General features: G+C 48.5%; 1 protein-coding gene across 2 annotated transcripts; it reads right to left on the reverse strand.

Annotated features, from left to right (window-relative positions):
* Positions 1-1,062: 1,062 nt before the first annotated feature.
* Positions 1,063-22,247, reverse strand: LOC137357300 (uncharacterized). Of its 2 annotated transcripts, none has more exons than XM_068023529.1 (5): positions 21,915-22,247; positions 15,462-15,818; positions 11,801-11,854; positions 11,613-11,666; positions 1,063-2,699 (listed from the first exon to the last, which is right to left on the reverse strand). In XM_068023529.1, the coding sequence occupies exons 1-5, from the start codon at positions 21,970-21,972 to the stop codon at positions 2,446-2,448; spliced, it is 777 nt and encodes a 258-aa protein (XP_067879630.1). In that variant the 5' UTR covers positions 21,973-22,247; the 3' UTR covers positions 1,063-2,445. The 2 variants fall into 2 exon arrangements, with proteins under 2 accessions (XP_067879630.1, XP_067879631.1); XM_068023530.1 differs by lacking the exon at positions 21,915-22,247 and adding an exon at positions 18,917-19,240.
* Between the last annotated feature and the right edge of the window lie 413 nt (positions 22,248-22,660).

Here is a 22,660-nt window from a genome sequence, read left to right on the forward strand (position 1 = left end):
AGTGAGAGTCAGTGTGTGTGGAACTGTACCCCAGTGAGAGTCAGTGCGTGTGGAACTGTACCCCAGTGAGAGTCAGTGCCTGTGGAACTGTACCCCAGTAAGAGTCAGTGCGTGTGGAACTGTACCCCAGTGAGAGTCAGTGCGTGTGGAACTGTACCCCAGTGAGAGTTAGTGCGTGTGGAAATGTACCCCAGTTGTTTTGCACCCATGTATATCCAGCTTCACTCTCAGACTCATATCTCCCTGCCTTCTGACGCACAGGGGTATAAAGGAGCATGGAAGTACGCAGATGTATGGAGTTAGGTTAAAGATCAGCAATGATCTGACTGAGTGGCGTAACGGGCTCGAAGGGCTGAATGGCCTACTCCTGTCCCAATGCTGATTCATCTGCCTCTTTGAGAGATGTGGGTCATCCAGGACTATATCTGTTTTAATTCCACACACCACATCCTGTTGATTTGATGTGGTGCACAGTACAATGCACATGACATCAGCTCAATCCATGAGCTGAACCATTTGCTCACTGTTACTGAAACTCATCAGGAGGAAGTCTGAATTAAAAAGAAAACAAACACTTGCATTTCTGTAGTGCCTTTCACAACTTAGGACATCCCAAAGCTCTTTTACAGCCAATCAGTACTTTTGTAGTGTAGTCACTGTTGTAATGTAGGAAACATGGCACCAATTTGTGCACAGCAAGCTCCCACAAACAGCAAAGCGGTCATGACTGGATCATCTGTAACTTTTAGTAATGTTGATTGAGGGGTATATATTGGCCCAGGACACCAGGAATCTCCTGCTCCTCTTTGAAATATCGACATGGGATCTTCGACGTCAACCTAAGAGAGCAGACGGGGCCACGGTTTACTGCCTCGTCTGAGAAACGGCACCTCCAACAGTGCAGCGCTCCCTCAGTACGGCACTGGAAGGGTCCGCCTAGATTTTTGTACTCAAATCTCTTGAGTGGGACTTGAACCCACAACAATCTGACTCGGGGGTGAGAGTGCTACCCACTGAGTGACCAACACAAACGTGATTCTGATAAATGGCACAGTGGCAGTCTTGTCATCAGGGTTCGGTTTATTTAGGAATCAGGCAGTGAGTACATGACACATTACACGTGGAACAGTTGACGCACAGCCACTTTTACTGGCTATGCTCATGGTTCTCCCACTGAACAGCCAGGTGGGAGTCTGTCAATAGGGCCTATTTATTTTGGTATAAACTTATTTCTTACAAAAATCTAGATTCAAGGTTTTAGCCTGAAATATATGGTCTGTATATACAGAAGCTAAAGGGAGGAATGAGGGTGGGACAGGGGACTCCCCAACGCTCTGGTTCTCGCTTCCACTCCCCTCACCCAACACCCTAACCTAAAAGCTGGCATGCTCAGTGCCACGAGGCATAGTGGCCTCTAAGAGGGCACAGATAGGCCCCATCAGGTGTTGGTGGGTTTGTCAGGCAGAGGTCCAGGCATGGAGTCCCTGACAAGATGCATAATGCAAAAAGGCTAATGGAATGCTGGTCTTTACATCTAGAAGACTAGAATACAAGGGGGTAGAAGCCATACTTCAGCTATACAAAGCCCTGGTTAGACCACACCTGGAGTTACTGTGAGCAGGTCTGGGCACCACACTTTAGGAAGAGTATATTGGCCTTTGAGAGAGTGCAGTGTAGATTTACTAGAATGATACCTGGACTGCAAGGGTAAGCTATAAGGAACATTTACACAAACAAGGGCTATATTCCCTGGAATTTAGAAGGTTGAGGGGTGAGATGAAAGTGACTGCCCTGAACATCAAGGGAACATTTGACCGAGTATGGCATCAAGGAGCCCGAGAAAAATTGGAGTCAATGGGTATCAAGGGGAAAACTCTCCACTGGTTGGAGTCATACCTAGTGCAAGTGAAGGTGGTTGTAGTTGTTGGAGGCCAATCATTTCAGTCCTAGGACATCACTGCAGGAGTTCCTCAGTGTGTGTCTGTGTGTCTGTGTCCTGGTCACTACCCAGTGAGGACCTGCAGTCTCTGCTGCCTGGGCGCTGTCAGTATCCACCCCCTGGGCATTGCAGACTCTGCCCCCCCCCCCCCTGCCCCAGGCACTATCAGTCTCTGAGCCCCTGCTGGGCAGTCAGTCTATCTCCCCTTGCCACTCAGTCTCTACCTCCCCGGGTACTGTCGGGCTAAAATCTGCTGCCCTCAGGTGGTGAAATGAAAAGGAACTCAAACATTAAATGCAGAGCTCTGTTATTGTCTGCAGCCAGGCTCGGTGAGGGTAGAGGGGTGGATAGAGGGGAGGAGTTGGTAAGGGGAGAGGGGGAAGAGTGAGGGGAGAGAGGGGCAGCGGGAGCTGATCAACGCTCCTGACCCCATGGTGAGTGTGCGATGCTGACCCCAAGACCTGTACACGTAAACAAGGACCCTCACTTCTGATCGAGGGGGGGAGTCAGGCAGACTCGGGCTCTGCCCAGGCTGCTCGGCAGGCAGGGTCAGTTGACGGGTCGGCTCCCCTAGGCTCACAGCTCATCCTCCTGCGATGCCTACCCTTGCCCTTGTCTCCCAGATCCGTCAGGGAGAATACACACGCCATCCAGATGGAAAATCCGAGCCCTCCGATCAGCATCACGCTGATGACACAAAGCAGCAAGACAAAGCACCAGAGATCCATTCGCTTCCGCTCGGCTGCCTGTCCACTGCTCACTGGATAAAAGAGGACACACAGCCATTACTGAAATCCATCTGCATGTAGTGACCAGTTGACGATTCCCACACCCCACCCCTCCTCACCCACCCTCTCCTCAGACCCCATTCCTGCTGGGGTGTCAGTTCCCCAGCCACCAGCAAAGCCTCATCCAAGGGATCCGCTCTCAACCTCCGAGGATATTCAGCCATGGTTGGCATCACAGCTGAGCCTGACGCTGTCCTGGGAGATGGTCGACGTCACTGAAGGAGTGACTGAGACATGGGTGTTTGACATCCACCTCCTCCTGACACAAGGGGGTTCAGTTGAATTGTTGTCACCCCATATAGCCAGGCAGGAGAGACTGATAGAGCGAGGGAGGAGAGCAAGAGATGCAGAGAAAGAAAAGAGTTAAAGTGAAAGATTCAGATGGACTTAGAGATACAGAGAGAGAGAGACAGAGAGAGAGACAGAGAGAGAGAGAGACAGAGAGAGAGAGAGAGAGAGAGAGAGACAGAGAGAGAGAGAGAGAGAGACAGAGAGAGACAGAGAGAGAGAGAGACAGAGAGAAGCACGCACACACACATTCACACACACAGACAGAGACAGACAGAAACAGAAAGCGCGCAACAGAAAAGAGAGACAGACAGTGAGAGACAGGGTGCCAAATAGAGAGAGAAAGAGACACAGGAGGCACAAAGAGCGAGAGAGAGAACCTAGAGACAGACAGTGAGGGACAGAAAGGGAGACACAGAGAGAGATAGACAGAGAGAGACAGGGAGAGACAGACAGTAGGAGACAGAGAGTGCTGTCTCACTTTCTCTCTCTACCTCTGTCTCTCTCTCTCTCACTATCTTTACCTCTGTCTCTCCCTGCTTCTGTCTTATGCTGGTTCTTTTTCTGTCTGTTTATCTTTGTATCTCTTTCTCACTGTCTCGCTCTCTCTCTCAGTCTTTGTTTCTCTGTTTCTCTCTCTCTCTGCCTCTCTGCATCTCTTTCTGTCTCTCTGTGTCTCTGTCACTCTGTCCGTCTTTCTCTATGTCTCCGTCTGTCTCTGTCTCTCTCTCTCTGCCTCTCTGTGTCTCTGTCTCTCTATCGCTGTGTCTCTTTCTCACTGTTTCTCTCCATCTCTTTCTCTCTGTCTCTCTCTCTCAGTTTTGGATCTGTGTGTGTGTGTCTCTGTTTGTCTCTCTCTGTGTCTGTGTCTCTCTATCTTTCTGTCTCTTTCTCACTCTCTCTCTCCATCTCTTTCTCTCTGTCTCTCTCTCTCAGTTTTGGATCTGTGTGTGTGTGTCTCTGTTTGTCTCTCTCTGTCTGTGTCTCTCTATCTTTCTGTCTCTTTCTCACTCTCTCTCTCCATCTCTTTCTCTCTGTCTCTCTCTCACTTTTGGATCTCTCTGTGTGCGTCTCTGTTTGTCTCTCTCTCTGTCTCTGTTTCTCCCACAGTCTTTGTTTCTCTGTCCGTCTCTCTCGCTTCCTCTGTTTCTCTCTGTCTCTCTCATACCATCTCTCTCTTTCTGTCTGTCTGTCTATCTTTGTGTTTCTTTCTCACTGTCTCTCACTCGCTCTCTGTGCCAGACGATGGCAGTATTTCCAGTATATTATTGCTTGAATAAATAGCTAATTCATGAAGAGCTCTCACTGTCCTTGCTCTGGGAGCTCGAGGAATGAAACCAACCAGCCGGAGGGAGGAGAATTGCCGAGAAGCCTATAAAACCCATGGAATGATTGTTTGGCCCTGGTTTGATCCCCTCCTCCCCCTGAAGGTGTTTATTCTGTATTTTGATGCATTGCACTGTGTTTGTGGGGCCCATATTTCCCCCAGGGAATGATCCCAGGGTCCCTGACTGTCCTGGAGCACAGTTGGGAGGAGGGAATCCCAACTGCCCTCTGCTGGTTGTAACTATAAATTGCCTCAAATTCCCTCCTGCTGGGGAGTCAGGGCTAATCAATTTAAAATTGTCACTTAGACAATGAGAAGGGTTAGCAAAAATATTTACACAGAGGGGTAGTGAGATTGATACAGGGCTATGGGGAGAGAGTGGGGCAGTAGGATTGGTGGGATTGTTGCAGAGCTATTGGGAAGAGCACAGGGCAGTGGGATTACTTTGGGATTGATACTGGGCTATGGGGAGAGAGCAGGGCAGTGGGATTAGTTTGGGATTGATACAGGGCTATGGGGAGAGAGCAGGGCAGTGGGATTAGTTTGGGATTGATACAGGGCTATGGGGAGAGAGCGGGGAAGTGGGATTACTTTGGGATTGATACAGGGGTATGGGGAAAGAGTGGAGCAGTGGGATTACTTTGGGATTGATACAGGGCTATGGGGAGAGAGTGGGGCAGTGGGATTAGTTTGGGATTGTTACAGGGCTATGGGGAGAGAGTGGGGGAGTGGGATTAGTTTGGGATTGATACAGGGCTATGGGGAGAGAGCGGAGCAGTGGGATTAGTTTGGGATTGTTACAGGGCTATGGGGAGAGAGTGTGGGAGTGGGATTAGTTTGGGATTGATACAGTGCTATGGGGAGAGAGTGTGGGAGTGGGATTAGTTTGGGATTGATACAGGGCTATGGGGAGAGAATGTGGGAGTGGGATTAGTTTGGGATTGATACAGGGCTATGGGGAGAGAGTGGAGCAGTGGGATTAGTTTGGGATTGATACAGGGCTATGGGGAGAGAGTGGGGCAATGGGATTAGTTTGGGATTGATACAGGGCTATAGGGAGAGAGTGGAGCAGTGGGATTAGTTTGGGATTGATACAGGGCTATGGGGAGAGAGTGGAGCAGTGGGATTAGTTTGGGATTGATACAGGGCTATGGGGAGAGAGTGGAGCAGTGGGATTAGTTTGGGATTGTTACAGAGCTATAGGGAGAGAGTGGAGCAGTGGGATTAGTTTGGGATTGATACAGGGCTATGGGGAGAGAGTGGAGCAGTGGGATTAGTTTGGGATTGATACAGGGCTATGGGGAGAGAGTGGGGCAATGGGATTAGTTTGGGATTGATACAGGGCTATAGGGAGAGAGTGGGGCAGTGGGATTAGTTTGGGATTGATACAGGGCTATGGGGAGAGAGTGGAGCAGTGGGATTAGTTTGGGATTGTTACAGGGCTATAGGGAGAGAGTGGAGCAGTGGGATTAGTTTGGGATTGTTACAGGGCTATAGGGAGAGAGTGGAGCAGTGGGATTAGTTTGGGATTGTTACAGGGCTATAGGGAGAGAGTGGAGCAGTGGGATTAGTTTGGGATTGATACAGGGCTATAGGGAGAGAGTGGAGCAGTGGGATTAGGTTGGGATTGTTACAGGGCTATAGGGAGAGAGTGTGGGAGTGGGATTAGTTTGGGATTGTTACAGGGCTATGGGGAGAGAGTGGAGCAGTGGGATTAGTTTGGGATTGATACAGGGCTATGGGGAGAGAGTGGGGCAATGGGATTAGTTTGGGATTGATACAGGGCTATAGGGAGAGAGTGGAGCAGTGGGATTAGTTTGGGATTGATACAGGGCTATGGAGAGAGAGTGGAGCAGTGGGATTAGTTTGGGATTGTTACAGAGCTATAGGGAGAGAGTGGAGCAGTGGGATTAGTTTGGGATTGTTACAGAGCTATAGGGAAAGAGTGGAGCAGTGGGATTAGTTTGGGATTGTTACAGAGCTATAGGGAAAGAGTGGAGCAGTGGGATTAGTTTGGGATTGATACAGGGCTATAGGGAGAGAGTGGAGCAGTGGGATTAGTTTGGGATTGTTACAGGGCTATGGGGAGAGAGTGGAGCAGTGGGATTAGTTTGGGATTGTTACAGGGCTATAGGGAGAGAGTGGAGCAGTGGGATTAGTTTGGGATTGTTACAGAGCTATAGGGAAAGAGTGGAGCAGTGGGATTAGTTTGGGATTGATACAGGGCTATAGGGAGAGAGTGGAGCAGTGGGATTAGTTTGGGATTGTTACAGGGCTATGGGGAGAGAGTGGAGCAGTGGGATTAGTTTGGGATTGTTACAGGGCTATAGGGAGAGAGTGGAGCAGTGGGATTAGTTTGGGATTGTTACAGGGCTATGGGGAGAGAGTGGGGCAGTGGGATTAGTTTGGGATTGATACTGGGTTATGGGGAGAGCGTGGAGCAGTGGGATTAGTTTGGGATTGATACAGGGCTATGGGGAAAGAGTGGGGTGTGGGATTAGTTTGGGATTGATACAGGGCTATAGGGAGAGAGTGGGGCAGTGGGATTAGTTTGGGATTGATACAGGGCTGTGGGGAGAGTGCGGGGCAGTGGGATTAGTTTGGGATTGATACTGGGTTATGGGGAGAGCGTGGAGCAGTGGAATTAGTTTGGGATTGATACAGGGCTATGGGGAGAGAGTGGGGCAATGGGATTAGTTTGGGATTGATACAGGGCTATGGGGAGAGAGTGGAGCAGTGGGATTAGTTTGGGATTGATACAGGGCTATGGGGAGAGAGTGGGGCAGTGGGATTAGTTTGGGATTGATACAGGGCTATGGGGAGAGAGTGGAGCAGTGGGATTAGTTTGGGATTGATACAGGGCTATGGGGAGAGAGTGGGGCAATGGGATTAGTTTGGGATTGATACTGGGTTATGGGGAGAGAGTGGGGCAGTGGGATTAGTTTGGGATTGATACAGGGCTATGGGGAGAGAGTGGGGCAGTGGGATTAGTTTGGGATTGATACAGGGCTATGGGGAGAGAGTGGAGCAGTGGGATTAGTTTGGGATTGATACAGGGCTATGGGGAGAGAGTGGGGCAATGGGATTAGTTTGGGATTGATACTGGGTTATGGGGAGAGCGTGGAGCAGTGGGATTAGTTTGGGATTGATACAGGGCTATGGGGAGAGAGTGGGGGAGTGGGATTAGTTTGGGATTGATGCAGGGCTATGGGGAGAGAGTGGGGTGTGGGATTTGTTTTGGTTTGTTCCAGGGTTATGGGGAGAGAGTGGAGCAGTGGGATTAGTTTGGGATTGATACAGGGCTATGAGGAGAGAGCAAGGCAGAGGGATTAGTTTGGGATTGATACAGGGCTATGGGGAGAGAGCAGGGCAGTGGGATTAGTTTGGGATTGATACAGGGCTGTGGGGAGAGAGTGGGGCAGTGGGATTTGTTTTCGATTGTTACAGGGCTATGGGGAGAGAGTGGGGGAGTGGGATTAGTTTGGGATTGATACAGGGCTATGGGGGAGAGAGTGGGGCAGTGGGATTTGTTTTCGATTGTTACAGGGCTATGGGGAGAGAGTGGGGGAGTGGGATTAGTTTGGGATTGATACAGGGCTATGGGGAGAGAGTGGAGCAGTGGGATTTGTTTGGGATTGATAGTGGGGAGAGAGCAGGGCAGTGGGATTAGTGTGGGATTGATACAGGGCTATGGGGAGAGAGCAGGGCAGTGGGATTAGTGTGGGATTGATACAGGGCTATGGGGAGAGAGCAGGGCAGTGGGATTTGTTTGGGATTGATACAGGGCTATGGGGAGAGAGTGGGGGAGTGGGATTAGTTTGGGATTGATACTGGGTTATGGGGAGAGCGTGGAGCAGTGGGATTAGTTTGGGATTGATACAGGGCTATGGGGAAAGAGTGGGGTGTGGGATTAGTTTGGGATTGCTACTGGGTTATGGACAGAGAGTGGGGTGTGGGATTAGTTTGGGATTGATACTGGATTATGGGGAGAGCGTGGAGCAGTGGGATTAGTTTGGGATTGATACAGGGCTATGGGGAGAGAGTGGGGTGTGGGATTAGTTTGGGATTGATGCAGGACTATGGGGAGAGAGTGGGGCAGTGGGATTAGTTTGGGCTTGATACAGGGCTATGGGGAGAGCGCGCGGCAGTGGGATTAGTTTGGGATTGATACAGGGCTATGGGGAGAGAGTGGGGTGTGGGATTAGTTTGGGATTGATACTGGATTATGGGGAGAGCGTGGAGCAGTGGGATTAGTTTGGGCTTGATACAGGGCTATGGGGAGAGCGCGCGGCAGTGGGATTAGTTTGGGATTGATACAGGGCTATGGGGAGAGAGTGGGGTGTGGGATTAGTTTGGGATTGATGCAGGACTATGGGGAGAGAGTGGGGTGTGTAATTAGTTTGGGCTTGATACAGGACTATGGGGAGAGAGTGGGGCAGTGGGATTAGTTTGGGATTGATACAGGACTATAGGGAGAGAGCAGGGCAGTGGGATTAGTTTGGGATTGATGCAGGGCTGTGGGGAGAGAGTGGAGCAGTGGGATTAGTTTGGAATTGATACAGGGCTATAGGGAGAGAGCAGGGCAGTGGGATTTGTTTGGGATTGATACAGGGCTATGGGGAGAGAGTGGGGGAGTGGGATTAGTTTTCGATTGTTACAGGGCTATGGGGAGAGAGTGGGGGAATGGGATTAGTTTGGGATTGATACAGGGCTATGGGGAGAGAGTGGGGGAGTGGGATTAGTTTGGGATTGATACAGGGCTTTGGGGAGAGAGTGGGGCAGTGGGATTTGTTTGGGATTGATACAGGGCTATGGGGAGAGAGTGGGGGAGTGGGATTAGTTTGGGATTGATACAGGGCTTTGGGGAGAGAGTGGGGCAGTGGGATTTGTTTGGGATTGATACAGGGCTGTGGGGAGAGAGCGGGGCAGTGGGATTAGTTTGGGATTGATAGTGGGGAGAGAGTGGAGCAGTGGGATTAGTTTGGGATTGATACAGGACTATGGGGAGAGAGCGGGGGAATGGGATTAGTTTGGGATTGATACAGGGCTATGGGGAGAGAGTGGGGGAGTGGGATTAGTTTGGGATTGCTACAGGGCTATGGGGGAGAGAGTGGGGGAGTGGGATTAGTTTGGGATTGCTACAGGGCTATGGGGGAGAGAGTGGGGGAGTGGGATTAGTTTGGGGATTGATACAGGGCTGTGGGGAGAGAGTGGGGCAATGGAATTAGTTTGGGATTGATACAGGGCTATGGGGAGAGAGCGGGGGAATGGGATTAGTTTGGGATTGATGCAGGGCTATGGGGAGAGAGCGGGGGAATGGGATTAGTTTGGGATTGATACAGGGCTATGGGGAGAGAGCGGGGGAATGGGATTAGTTTGGGATTGATGCAGGGCTATGGGGAGAGCGCGCGGCAGTGGGATTAGTTTGGGATTGATACAGGGCTATGGGGAGAGAGTGGGGTGTGGGATTAGTTTGGGATTGATGCAGGACTATGGGGAGAGAGTGGGGTGTGTAATTAGTTTGGGCTTGATACAGGACTATGGGGAGAGCGTGGAGCAGTGGGATTAGTTTGGGCTTGATACAGGGCTATGGGGAGAGCGCGCGGCAGTGGGATTAGTTTGGGATTGATACAGGGCTATGGGGAGAGAGTGGGGTGTGGGATTAGTTTGGGATTGATGCAGGACTATGGGGAGAGAGTGGGGTGTGTAATTAGTTTGGGCTTGATACAGGACTATGGGGAGAGAGTGGGGCAGTGGGATTAGTTTGGGATTGATACAGGACTATAGGGAGAGAGCAGGGCAGTGGGATTTGTTTGGGATTGATAGTGGGGAGAGAGCAGGGCAGTGGGATTAGTTTGGGATTGATGCAGGGCTGTGGGGAGAGAGTGGAGCAGTGGGATTAGTTTGGAATTGATACAGGGCTATAGGGAGAGAGCAGGGCAGTGGGATTTGTTTGGGATTGATACAGGGCTATGGGGAGAGAGTGGGGGAGTGGGATTAGTTTTCGATTGTTACAGGGCTATGGGGAGAGAGTGGGGGAATGGGATTAGTTTGGGATTGATACAGGGCTATGGGGAGAGAGTGGGGGAGTGGGATTAGTTTGGGATTGATACAGGGCTTTGGGGAGAGAGTGGGGCAGTGGGATTTGTTTGGGATTGATACAGGGCTATGGGGAGAGAGTGGGGGAGTGGGATTAGTTTGGGATTGATACAGGGCTTTGGGGAGAGAGTGGGGCAGTGGGATTTGTTTGGGATTGATACAGGGCTGTGGGGAGAGAGCGGGGCAGTGGGATTAGTTTGGGATTGATAGTGGGGAGAGAGTGGAGCAGTGGGATTAGTTTGGGATTGATACAGGACTATGGGGAGAGAGCGGGGGAATGGGATTAGTTTGGGATTGATACAGGGCTATGGGGAGAGAGTGGGGGAGTGGGATTAGTTTGGGATTGCTACAGGGCTATGGGGGAGAGAGTGGGGGAGTGGGATTAGTTTGGGATTGCTACAGGGCTATGGGGGAGAGAGTGGGGGAGTGGGATTAGTTTGGGGATTGATACAGGGCTGTGGGGAGAGAGTGGGGCAATGGAATTAGTTTGGGATTGATACAGGGCTGTGGGGAGAGAGTGGGGCAATGGAATTAGTTTGGGATTGATACAGGGCTATGGGGAGAGAGCGGGGGAATGGGATTAGTTTGGGATTGATACAGGGCTATGGGGAGAGAGCGGGGGAATGGGATTAGTTTGGGATTGATGCAGGGCTATGGGGAGAGAGCGGGGGAATGGGATTAGTTTGGGATTGATGCAGGGCGGTGGGGAGAGAGCGGGGGAATGGGATTAGTTTGGGATTGATACAGGGCTGTGGGGAGAGTGTGGGGCAATGGAATTAGTTTGGGATTGATACAGGCCTATGGGGAAAGAGTGGGGGACTGGGATTAGTTTGGGATTGATACAGGACTATGGGGAGAGTGTTGCGCAGTGTGATTAGTTTGGGATTGATGCAGGCCTGTGGGGACAGAGTGGGGGAGTGGGATTAGTTTAGGATTGATACAGGGCCCCTAACAGCTCTGGTGATTTCCTGTTCTGTTGAGCATTTGATAACTATTTGGACAGGAGAGTACCGGGATTCTTTGTTTCCTGAGCTATTGACGTTGGGTTTAGTGTGATGTGTGTTGTATCTATCAGCCAGGCTCCAGCTCATGGCCCTCATTTCCCTCTTCCCTTTACTTTTACGAGGTTCTCTGTCATTTCGTAACCAAAGAAGTGTTTACAAGAACTTACCAGTTAGAACTGCAACCATTTTGGACTCATGTGTATCTGAATATTTCACATTACCTGAGAGGTAAAAAGAAAGAAGCCAGCTTTATATAGCACCTTGCACATCCCCCAGAATGTTCCAAAGTAATTCACCGTGAGCCTACGTACAGAGCTACGGTGACAAAACAGGGAAGAATCCTGAAAGAACTTACCGGACAAATCCGCGATGACTTTGGACTCATTTGTTCCTTGATGTGTCGCATTACCTGCGAGATAAGGAGGAATAACTTGCCTTTAATAGCGCCTTTCACATCCCCCAGAATGCCCTAAGGCATTCACAATTGCTAACTGTGCCAATGTGAAAACCAATTGACGCACAGCAAGATCCCACACTGAGCAAATGAGAGGGATGATTAAGCAATCTGGTTTTCTTTACCTGGCGTCGCTTCAGGGAGGAATGTTGGCCAGGACATCGGGCAGACATCTATACCCTTTGGCAAGTTGTGCCATGGAATCTTTTACTTATACCTGAACAGGCAGGCGGGGCCTCACTTTAATATTACATCTGGAGGATGGAAACTCTGTCAGCAAAGCATTCCCTCAGGACAGCACAGGAGTGTCAGCCTAACAATTGTTCTCAAGTCCTGAAGTAGGGATTGAACCTGCAACCTTACAGCTCAGACATGAATTTGCTAGCACCGAGCCGAACTTGTACTATTGCACTGCTTCATAGTCTCATTTCTTTATAAACTTTCATCTGCAAATAAATCTGAGGGAGCATTTTAGCCTGCATGCATTGCTGCAGGGATATGTTAATCACCACTTGAAACCAATGGGAGAGTGACATATTCTCCTGCGAGTGCTATACCGTGATGCAGGAGCAATTGGTTAACTTGGGATCTTTAACCCTCTCACTGTGGGGCTTTGAGGCTTAGTTTGGATTGCTCCAGCTCCAGTACACACACGACGGGTTGAATGTCCTCATTCTGTACTGGAATCTTAAGTGGTTCTGATAGGGGCCCTAAAAGGCGCAGGTGTCAGCAGCATTGATTGCTGAGCCTTTAAAGGAGGACAATAGAAAGAACTGCATTTATAAAGCGCCTTTCACATCCTCAGGCTATCCCAAAGTCATCCATAATGAATTCCTCTCTGTGTGACTGATGAACTTCTTTTGTGTTTGGATTTTGACAGTAACTCTCAGAATCTCTCTGCGTTGAAGCTCTCCCCTACAGTTTGGCTGACAAGCTTGTGTGAAGTTATCCCACAGTCTTTTTAACCAGACATGGACCAGTTCAACAGCGAACTGGAGGAGCTGGATATGGAGGTGGAGGCTTCCCAGCATGCAGAGCAATACTGCAAGCCTCCTATTAAAATGATAGGCCTTGTCATTTTTAATAGAGGCCTTTCACTATCGCTTAGGATGCTGGGAGAGCCCAACCACCATAGCTGGCCCTTACTATCTCTCACTGTCAAGTGCAGCCTAACCTGTTCTTCAATTAGATCTCGGTTAATCAGTATCTTAACTCCATCTACCCACCTTGGTTCCATATCCCTTAATCCTCTGTGGTTGAGAAGGCATATGGAATCCTTTCCTTTATTAGCTGATGTATAGAATACAAGAGCAGGGAGGTTATGCTGAAACTGTATAAATCATTGGTTAGGCCACAACTTGAGTGCTGTGTGCAGTTCTGGTCACCTCATTACAGAAAGGATGTAATTGCACAAAAGAGGGTAGAGAGGAGATTTACAAGGATGTTGCCGGGACTGGAAAACTGCAGCTATGAGGAAAGATTGGATCGGCTGGGGTTGTTCTCCTTGGAACGGAGAAGGCTGAGGGGAGATCGGATTGAAATGTACAAAATGTTGAATAGAGTGAAGGTGAAGGGTCTAATCACCTTAGCAGAGAGGTCAGTGACAATAAACAATACAGAACTTTGGACATCTGGAGAAGCTGTCTACAAAGAAGTGACAGGTCAAGATTGATGGAGGTCAAAAGGTTGACTTCCTGTTGTCGGTTTTACTTATGAATTCTTTTGAGTTGGGGTTGAGCTGTATAAACAGGGAGAGAACTTCCAAGGACAGGATAGAATTTCCAAGGAAGTAGTGAAGACCATAACCCAGTTCAGCTTTCCAGCACCTCTCTAAAAGACCCTGAGAAGTCCATTGTGTCAACTCATCTCATCTCCTGTCTTTGAAGAAAAGCCTGCTAAATTAATTTTCAACACCAGTGACTCCTTCTTAAATAAAAGCAAAATACTGCGGATTCTGGAAATCTGAAATAAAAACAAGAAATGCTGGAATCACTCAGCAGGTCTGGCAGCATCTGCGGAACGAGAAGCAGAGTGAACATTTCAGGTCGATGACCTTTCGGCAGAACTGGGATAAGTTAGCAATGTCATAGGTTTTAAGCAAGTGAAGGGGGGAGGGTGGAAAAAGAACAAAAGAGAAGGTATATGATAGTTTGGAAGACAGGAGAGATGAAAAGACAAAAGGACTGGTGGTGCACAGCCAAAGGGATCGGTAATGGGGACTACCTTATCCCTCATTCTGCTCAAAGTTCTCCCAGGTGGACATTTAAGAAGGAGTAAAAACAAGAAATGCTGGAATCACTCAGCAGGTCTGGCAGCATCTGTGGAAAGAGAAGCAGAGTTAACGTTTCGGGTCAGTGACCCTTCTGAAGGGAGGGGGCAATGCACAAGCTGCCAGGGTGAGAAGAATGGAGGGCCAGATGGTCGATGGAAGCTACAAGGAATAGGGAGATGGCAAGGACATCTAGTTTAAGCCGAGTGAAGCTTGGAGATAATTGGAATAGTCAAGTCTGGAGGTGACAAACACGAGGATGGGGGTTTGTGTGGCAGATGGGCTGAGGTAGGCGGCGGAGACAAGGTGCTGTGATGGATGTAGAAGTCGGCGGTCTTTGTAACAGAGAGGCTATGGGGTCAGAAGCCCAGCTGAGGGGTGATAGCACACTGAGGTTGTATACAGTCTGGCTCAGCCTGGGATAATGGTTGGGGAAGGGGGATGGATTTAATGCTATGGTTTTGGCCTTCCTAGTGCAAGGTCAAGAGAGGTGGTGGAGAGATAGAGCTGGGTGTCATCTGAGGGCAAAGCATTGGAAAAGCATGGTCTTTCGACCCTGTCAAAGATCGCGGAGAGGTCAAGAAAGATGGGGAGGGACACAGTGGGACCACATGAGGGCAGTCCGAACCAGCTAGTTAACAGAGGAGAGGCTTTGGAGGAGGATTATGTGGCCAACATTATCAAAGACTGAGGGGGACTAAGGAGGGATGGTCACAGTGGTAACTCCTAGTACCAGCATGGTCAAGAGAGAACCACATGGGCATGAGAACAGGAGGAGGCCATTAAGCCCCTCGAGCTAGTTCTGCCATTCAATTAGATCATGGCTGATCTATATCCTAACTCCATTTACCCATCACCCTTAATACCAGTGGTTAACAAAAAATCTACCAATCGCAGATTTAAAATTAACAATTGATGTATCATCAATTGTCATTTTGCGGCAGGAGTTCCGATTTTCCACCATGCTTTGCTTGTCGAAGTGTTTCTTAATTTCACTCCTGAAAGATCTGGATCTAATTTTTACGCTATACTCCCTCGTCCGAGCCTCCCCAACCAGCGAAATTAGTTTCTCTCTATCTGTTACATTTAATATCCTGAAAGCTTTAATCAAATTGCCCTTAACCTTTTAAATTCCAGGGAATTCTACTCCAGTTTGCGTAATCGCTCCTCGTAATTTAACCCTTGGAGTCCAGGTATCATCCTGGTAAATCTACGCTGCGCTGCCCCCCCCCAAGCCCACTATATCCTTCCTAAGGAAGGGAAGGGGTGGGTGAAGGAGGCTTGAATCTGTACCTTGTATGATTCGAAGCTGGGTCCCATTTCCCTTCATCTGAATAATGGGCAAAGGTTCCAGAATCTGGATGACACACATGTAACGGCCGCTGTCGCTGGCACTGGCCATTCTGATACGCAGCGTGGTGCTCCGCGTCTGCAGGTCCGCATTGAGAGTCAGCCTCCGGCTGGTCCTGCCCATTGTCTTGCTGCCTGGCACTAGTCTGTACACCTCCCCCTCGGGCAGATCCCATTGGAATGTTACCAGCTGCGGCACCTTCCTGGGCGCATCGAAGTGGCAGTTCAAATCCACAGTGGCACCTTCCTCGGCCTCGAGCGAGGCTGGCGACTGATGGACCCCACCTCGGACCGTGCCCCCTGTGAAAAGACCAAGCATCGGAGTTAGGGCAAAGTGTCAGCACTGGCTCAAGGGGTAACACTCTCACCTCTGAGTCGGGACGTCATGAGTTCGACTTACTCCAGGGCAGTCATAAAAAGACTGACTTGCATTGATATAGAACCTTCCACTATCTCAGGATGTCTCAAACTGTTTTACAGCCAATGAAGTGCGGTCACTGTCGTAATGTCGGAAACGTGGCAACGAGTTTCTGCACAGCAAGATCCCACACACAGCAATGTGACAATGACCCAGATCATCAGCTTTAACGTTATTGGTTGATGGTTAAATATCGGCCCCGGAAGCGAGGGATCACTCCCCTGCTCTTCCTGGGAACGTTGTCATGGGATCTTTTATGTCCACCTGAGAGAGCAGACGGTGCTTTCTGCAAGACGGCACCTCCAACAGTGCAGCACACCCTCAGTACAGGCACTGGGAGCTTCAGCCCAGATTTTTGTGCTCAAGTCTCTCATAGAGGGACTTAACCCCACAATCTTCTGACTCAGGGGTGGGAGTGCTGCACACAGAGCCACTGCTAACAATCTAGGCTGATAGTCCAGTGCAGTCACTGCGGGAGTGCTGCACTGTTGGAGGATAAGACATTAAACTGAGGCCTCGTCTGCCCTCTCGGGCGGATGTAAAGGATATTGGGTCACTATTGGAAGAAGAGCAGGGGCAAACTGCCAACTGTCCTGTCCAGTATTTAACCGTCAATCAACACCATAAAAAAAACACAGGTTATCGGGTTGTTTATCTCATTGCTGTTTGTGGGCCCTTGCAGTGTGAAAATTGCCTGCTGGTCCCCCATGTTACATCAGGCATCACACATCAAAATGTATTTAATTGGCTGCAAAGCTCTTTTAGATGTCCTGAAAGGAGCTACATAAATGCAGGTCTTTTTCTTTCTGAATTACAACGGAGGAATTGAAATCTGAAATAAAAACGGAGGGTGGGGAGGGAACTGAACAAATCGTTGGAGCTGCGGGCTGACAAGTCCCCAGGTCCTGATGGACTTCATCCTAGGGTGTTAAAAGAAGTGGTTAGTGAGGTAGTTGATGCATTCGTTTTAATTTTCCAAAATTCCCTAGATTCGGGGGAGGTTCCATTAGATTGGAAAATAGCGAATTTAACTCCTTTATTCAAAAAGGGAGGGAGACAGAAAACAGGAAACTCCAGGCCAGTTAGCTTAACATCTGTCTTAGGGAAAATGTTAGAAGCTATTATTAAAGATGTTTTAGCAGGCATTTAGAAAAATTCAAGGTAATCAGGCAGGATCAGCATGGTTTTGTGAAAGGGAAATCATGCTTAAACAATTTATTGGAGTTCTTTGAGGGAGTTTCATGTGCTGTGGATAAAGGGGAACCGGTGGATGTATTGTACTTAGATTTCCAGAAGGCATTTGATAAGGTGCACATCAAAGGTTATTGCAGAAATTAAAAGCTCATGGTGTAGGGGGTAACATATTGGCATGGATAGAAGATTGGCTAGCTAACAGGAAACAGAGAGTAGGCATAAATGGATCATTTTCTGGTTGGCAAGATGTAACGAGTGGTGTGCCACAGGGAGCTGTGCTGGGGCCTCAACTTTTTTACAATTTGTATAAATGACTTAGATGAAGGGACCAAAGGCGTGGTTGCTAAATTGGCTGATGACACAAAGATAAGTCAGATTGACGGCGGCACAGTGGCGCAGTGGTTAGCACCGCAGCCTCACAGCTCCAGGGACCCGGGTTCAATTCTAGGTACTGTCTGTGTGGAGTTTGCAAGTTCTCCCTGTGTCTGCGTGGGTTTCCTCCGGGTGCTCCGGTTTCCTCCCACCGCCAAAGACTTGCAGATGATAGGTAAATTGGCTGTTATAAATTGCCCCTAGTGCAGGTAGGTGGTAGGGCAGATGGGATTACTGTAGGGTTAGTATAAATGGGTGGTTGTTGGTCGGCACAGACTCGGTGGGCCGAAGGGCCTGTTTCAGTGCTGTATCTCTAAATAAATAAAAATAAATAAGTAACTTGTGAATAGAACGTAAGGGGACTACAAAGGAATATAGATAGGTTAAGTGAATGGACAAAGACCTGGCAAATGGAGTATAATGTGGGAAAGTGGGAAATTGTCCACTTTGGCAGGAAGAACAAAAAAGAAGCATATTACCTAAATGATGAAAGCTTGCAGAGCTCTGAGATGCAGAGGGTTCTGGGTGTCCTCGTGCATGAATCGCAAAAGGTTAGTATGCAGGTACAGCAGGTAATTAGGAAAGCTAATAGAATGTTATTGTTTATCGTGAGGGGAATTGAATAAAAAAGTAGGGAGGTTATGCTTCAGCCAAACGGGGCATTGGTGAGACCACATCTGGAGTACTGTGTACAGTACTGGTCTCCTTATTTATGGAAGGATGTAAATGCCTTGGAAGCAGTTCAGAGAAGGTTTACTAGACTAATACCTGGAATGGGCGGGTTGTCTTACGAGGAAAGATTGGACAGGCTAGGCTTGTATCTGCTGGAATTTAGAAGAGTAAGAGGCGTCTTGATTGAAACATATAAGATCCTGAGGGGTCTTGACAGGGTGGGTATGGAAAGGATGTTTCCCCTTGTGGGAGAATCTAGAACTAGGGGTCACTGTTTAAAAATAAGGGGTCGCCCATTTAAGACAGAGATGAGGAGAAATTTTTTCTCTCAGAGGGTCGTGAGCCTTTGGAATTCTCTTCCTCAAAAGGCGGTGGAAGCCGAGTCTTTGAATATTTTTAAGGCAGAGGTAGATAGATTCTTGATAAGCAAGGGAGCGGAAGGTTATCGGGGGTAGGTGGAAATGTGGAGTAATCAGTTCAGCCATGAACTTATTGAATGGCTCGAAGGGCCGAGTGGACTACTCCTGCTCCTAATTCGTATGTTCGTATGTCTCAGAGAGCCAGTGTGGTTTCGGAGCAAACAGAGGCACAACTGACATCGTATTTGCACTCAGACAATTACAAGAAAAGTGTCCTGAGCAAATCAAAGGTCTGTACGTCACTTTCGCAGACCTCACCAAGGCATTTGACACTCTGAGCGGAGATGGACTTTGGAAAATCCTTGTAAAACTTGGATGCCCACCCAGGTTCCTGGCCATGGTGAAGCAGTTTCATGAAAATCAGCATGGACAAGGCATCAAAACAGCGACCTCTTGAGTCCCTTCCGTATCTCCAATGGTGTGTAGCAGGGTTGTGTGCTGGCCTCGACCCTATTCACCATCTTTTTCAGCATGATGCTGCAGAAGGCAACGGAAGACCTTGAGGATGGAGTTTACGTTCACTGACGGACTGATGAGACCTTTCCAACCTCAGGCGTCTTCAGGCTCACACAAAGACACAAGAAAAACTCATCCACGAACTTCTTTTCGCTGATGACTGTGCTCTCCTGGCCCACAGGCAGTCAGATCTGCAACGTATAACAACACGTTTTTCCGAGGCGGCACAAGTGTTTGGATTAAAAATCAGTGTAAAGAAAACTGAAGACCTGCGTCAGCCTGCACCCCAAGAAGAATATAGACCACCGAGCATGGTCAGCGAGGGAACCGAGCTGAATACTGTCAAGTAATTTACTTATTTGGGGAGTGTCATCTCGTTTGATGCCACCATAGACAAGTAAAACCATAGACAAGTCAAAAGTAAACAGTACATTCGGCAGACTATACCAATGTGTGTGGAGCAACCACAGCCTCAGAGCAAAGACCAAATTCAAAGTGTACAAACTCAAAGTCCTCACCACCCTTCTGTATGGCACCAAGTCATGGGTCCTAAACCGCCATCATGTACGCCTTCTAGAGCTCTTCCATCAGTGCTGCGTCCACAGCATCCTCAAGATCCGCTGGCAGGACCACATCATAAACATTGAAGTCCTGGAAACAGCCAATATCACCAGCATCGAGGCCATCCTCCTGCAAAGCCAACTGTGTTGGGTGGGTCACGTTACCCGGATGGACGACAGTCGCCTGCCCAAGATCGTGTTGTATGGAGAGCTGACCACGGGTAAAAGGAACAAAAGGGCCCCATGCAAACGTTTCAAGGACTCCCTGAAGAAGTCCCTCTCTGTGTGCCACATCGACCATCGCCAGTGGGAAGTGCAGGCCACAGATCGTGATGCCTGGAGATGCCACATCAGGAGGGCTACAGATACCTTGGAGACTGAGCGAAGAACCAGCATGAAAGAGAAAAGGAGGAGAAGGATAGATCCAATTACCCCCAGCAGAGACTACACCTTCACTTTGTACCCACTGTGGGAGAATCTGCCGGTCACGGATAGGCCTGACTAGCCACCAGCAGGCCTGCAACCGATGACTACAACCTTCCCAAAATCTTTGTCAGCAAAGAAATGACAAGAAGATGTTTTTATGTTCGTATGCTCCTTCTACACTGTCCCCATCAAACACTCCCAGGACAGGAACAGCACGGGTTAGATACAGAGTAAAGCTCCCTCAACACTGTCCCCCATCAAACACTCCCAGGGCAGGTACAGCATGGGGGTTAGATATAGAGTAAAGCTCCCTCTACACTGTCCCCATCAAACACTCCCAGGACAGGTACAGTACGGGGTTAGATACAGAGTAAAGCTCCCTCTACACTGTCCCTTTACAGTGGAAGGGAAAGGCTCAGTTGCTTTGAATCCACCAAGCCCAGAGTTGAAAGGTCAGTGCTGTAACCAATCCACGCTGCCTTAAAAAACAGGGTTAGATACAGAGTAAAGCTCCCGCTACACTGTCCCATCAAAAAAAAAGAAAAAAAAAAAAAAACGGGTTAGATACAGAGTAAAGCTCCTTCTACACTGTCCCCATCAAACACTCCCAGGGCAGGTACAGCATGGGGGTTAGATATAGAGTAAAACTCCCTCTACACTGTCCCCATCAAAAAGAAAAAAGAAAAAAAAAACGGGGTTAGAAATAGAGTAAAGCTCCCTCTACACTGTCCCCATCAAACACTCCCAAGGCAGGTACAGCATGGGGGTTAGATACAGAGTAAAGCTCCCTCTACACTGTCCCCATCAAACGCTCCCAGGACAGGTACAGCATGGGGGTTAGATACAGAGTAAAGCTCCCTCTACACTGTCCCCATCAAACACTCCCAGGACAGGTACAGCACGGGGGTTAGATGCAGAGTAAAACTCCCTCTACACTGTCCCCATCAAAAAGAAAAAAGAAAAAAAAAAAACGGGGTTAGATGCAGAGTAAAGCTCCCTCTACACTGTCCCCATCAAACACTCCCAGGGCAGGTACATCACCTGTTAGAGAGATAGCTAAATACTTTTGTGTTTTTCTTATCTCTGCTTATTCATTGAAACCCAGGACGTATTTTTGCACCTAATTGCCTGACTGAGGATGTAGTCAGTGTCATGAAACCTGGAGGCTGGAGGAGAATTTTTTCAGGCAGTCCTTGTTAATGTCGCACAGGAGAGGCAGGGTGTTTACAGAGCACCCTCCTCCCTTAGATACCGAGGACACATTCCGCTTTATATATCACATGTTTAGACGCTTCGAAAATAAGTCACTTGTTCTACAAGCTTCACTTGCATCAAGTCTTAGCACTAGGAAGAATTTTGTGAAGAGATCGCAAACAGAACATAAAACAGGGACGCAGAAAGGAGAAACAGATGCACATTGGAGAAGCAGCTAGAGAAATAGTGAGAGACAGAGAAAGAGATGGACAGCTTGATAGATAGATATATATAGAGAGAGAGAGATCGCCAGACATATATTGAGAATATATAGAGAGAAATAGATACAGAGATAGATATATAGAGATGGAACATGAGAGAACTGTGGATAGATGGATACTTAGATCGAGATATAGTGCAAAATATATAGAGAGAAAACACAAAGACTTGTCTTTGTGTAACACATTTCACAACATCAGGGAACCTAAAGTGCTTTACAACCAATAAAGTACTTTCGAAGACAGAAAGAAAGAAAGAAAGATAGATAGATAGATAAATAGATAGATAGATAAATAGATAGATAGATAGATAGATAGACAGACAGACAGACAGACGGACAGAAAGGAAGATAGTCAGGTGTAGAATACAGCAGAGGATCTGCTCTGTTGATGTTCTACTCACGTACCTTGAATTAATAACAGCCAGATGCTGATCAGGAGGACACTGGGGAGCTTCAAGTCCATATCTGTACCACTCGCTGTTGAATAACCTTCGACTTGAAGAAGCTTTACAACTTTGGATATCTCACGTTAGATAGCCATTAACGTATCACCTTCATGAGAGCAGACTGCAGCCGAGCCCTGTGCAGGGAGATCTCAACTCATAGCCCATCAGAACGCAAGCTGGACAAGTGTCTTTTGTAATCCCATCTCGACAAGACAGGAATTAGTTTTGCCAGGCGTGTGGAGGTCATCGGAGTCTGGGGAAGTTTTATTCTGACTCAGTCTCTCTCAGCCCTGTCGCCACACTGCAAGATTCAACTTTCACACTCACTCATTTCCCTCTCTGGCTCCAGGGTAGATTGTGTAATCGCTAAGACCCTTCAGTACCAGATGACAACTAAGACTTGTTCTTGTATTTCACCGTTAATGCTCATCCAGGACTCTCCTATCCCGCACAATCTCACCATCGAGTTCTTTGCTGAATCCATTGGGAAACTGTTCCCAGTGCGAGAACTTCATATCCGAATTCCCATCTCCTCGGTATTCCATTCCCTTCAACCTAGTGCACCTCCGAGACCTCCTTCAGCCCTAAATCCCAGCTCTACATCTCAACCCTACATCCCAAACTTACAACCCAATCGTATATCCCAATGCTCCATCCCAACCCTACATCCCATCACTCCATCCCAACCCTTCATCCCAATGCTCC

This window comes from Heterodontus francisci, chromosome 48 (genome assembly GCF_036365525.1).
Source record: "Heterodontus francisci isolate sHetFra1 chromosome 48, sHetFra1.hap1, whole genome shotgun sequence".
Taxonomy (NCBI): Eukaryota; Metazoa; Chordata; class Chondrichthyes; order Heterodontiformes; family Heterodontidae; genus Heterodontus; species Heterodontus francisci.

Coding starts and splice junctions, on each gene's coding strand:
- LOC137357300 (XM_068023529.1), bottom strand. CDS start 21,972: ATGGACTTGAAGCTCCCCAGTGTCCTCCTGATCAGCATCTGGCTGTTA. Junction 15,819..21,914: donor CTGGCTGTTATTAATTCAAG/GTACGTGAGTAG, acceptor GTCTTTTCACAG/GGGGCACGGTCCGAGGTGGG. Junction 11,667..11,800: donor AGTCATCGCGGATTTGTCCG/GTAAGTTCTTTC, acceptor TTTACCTCTCAG/GTAATGTGAAATATTCAGAT.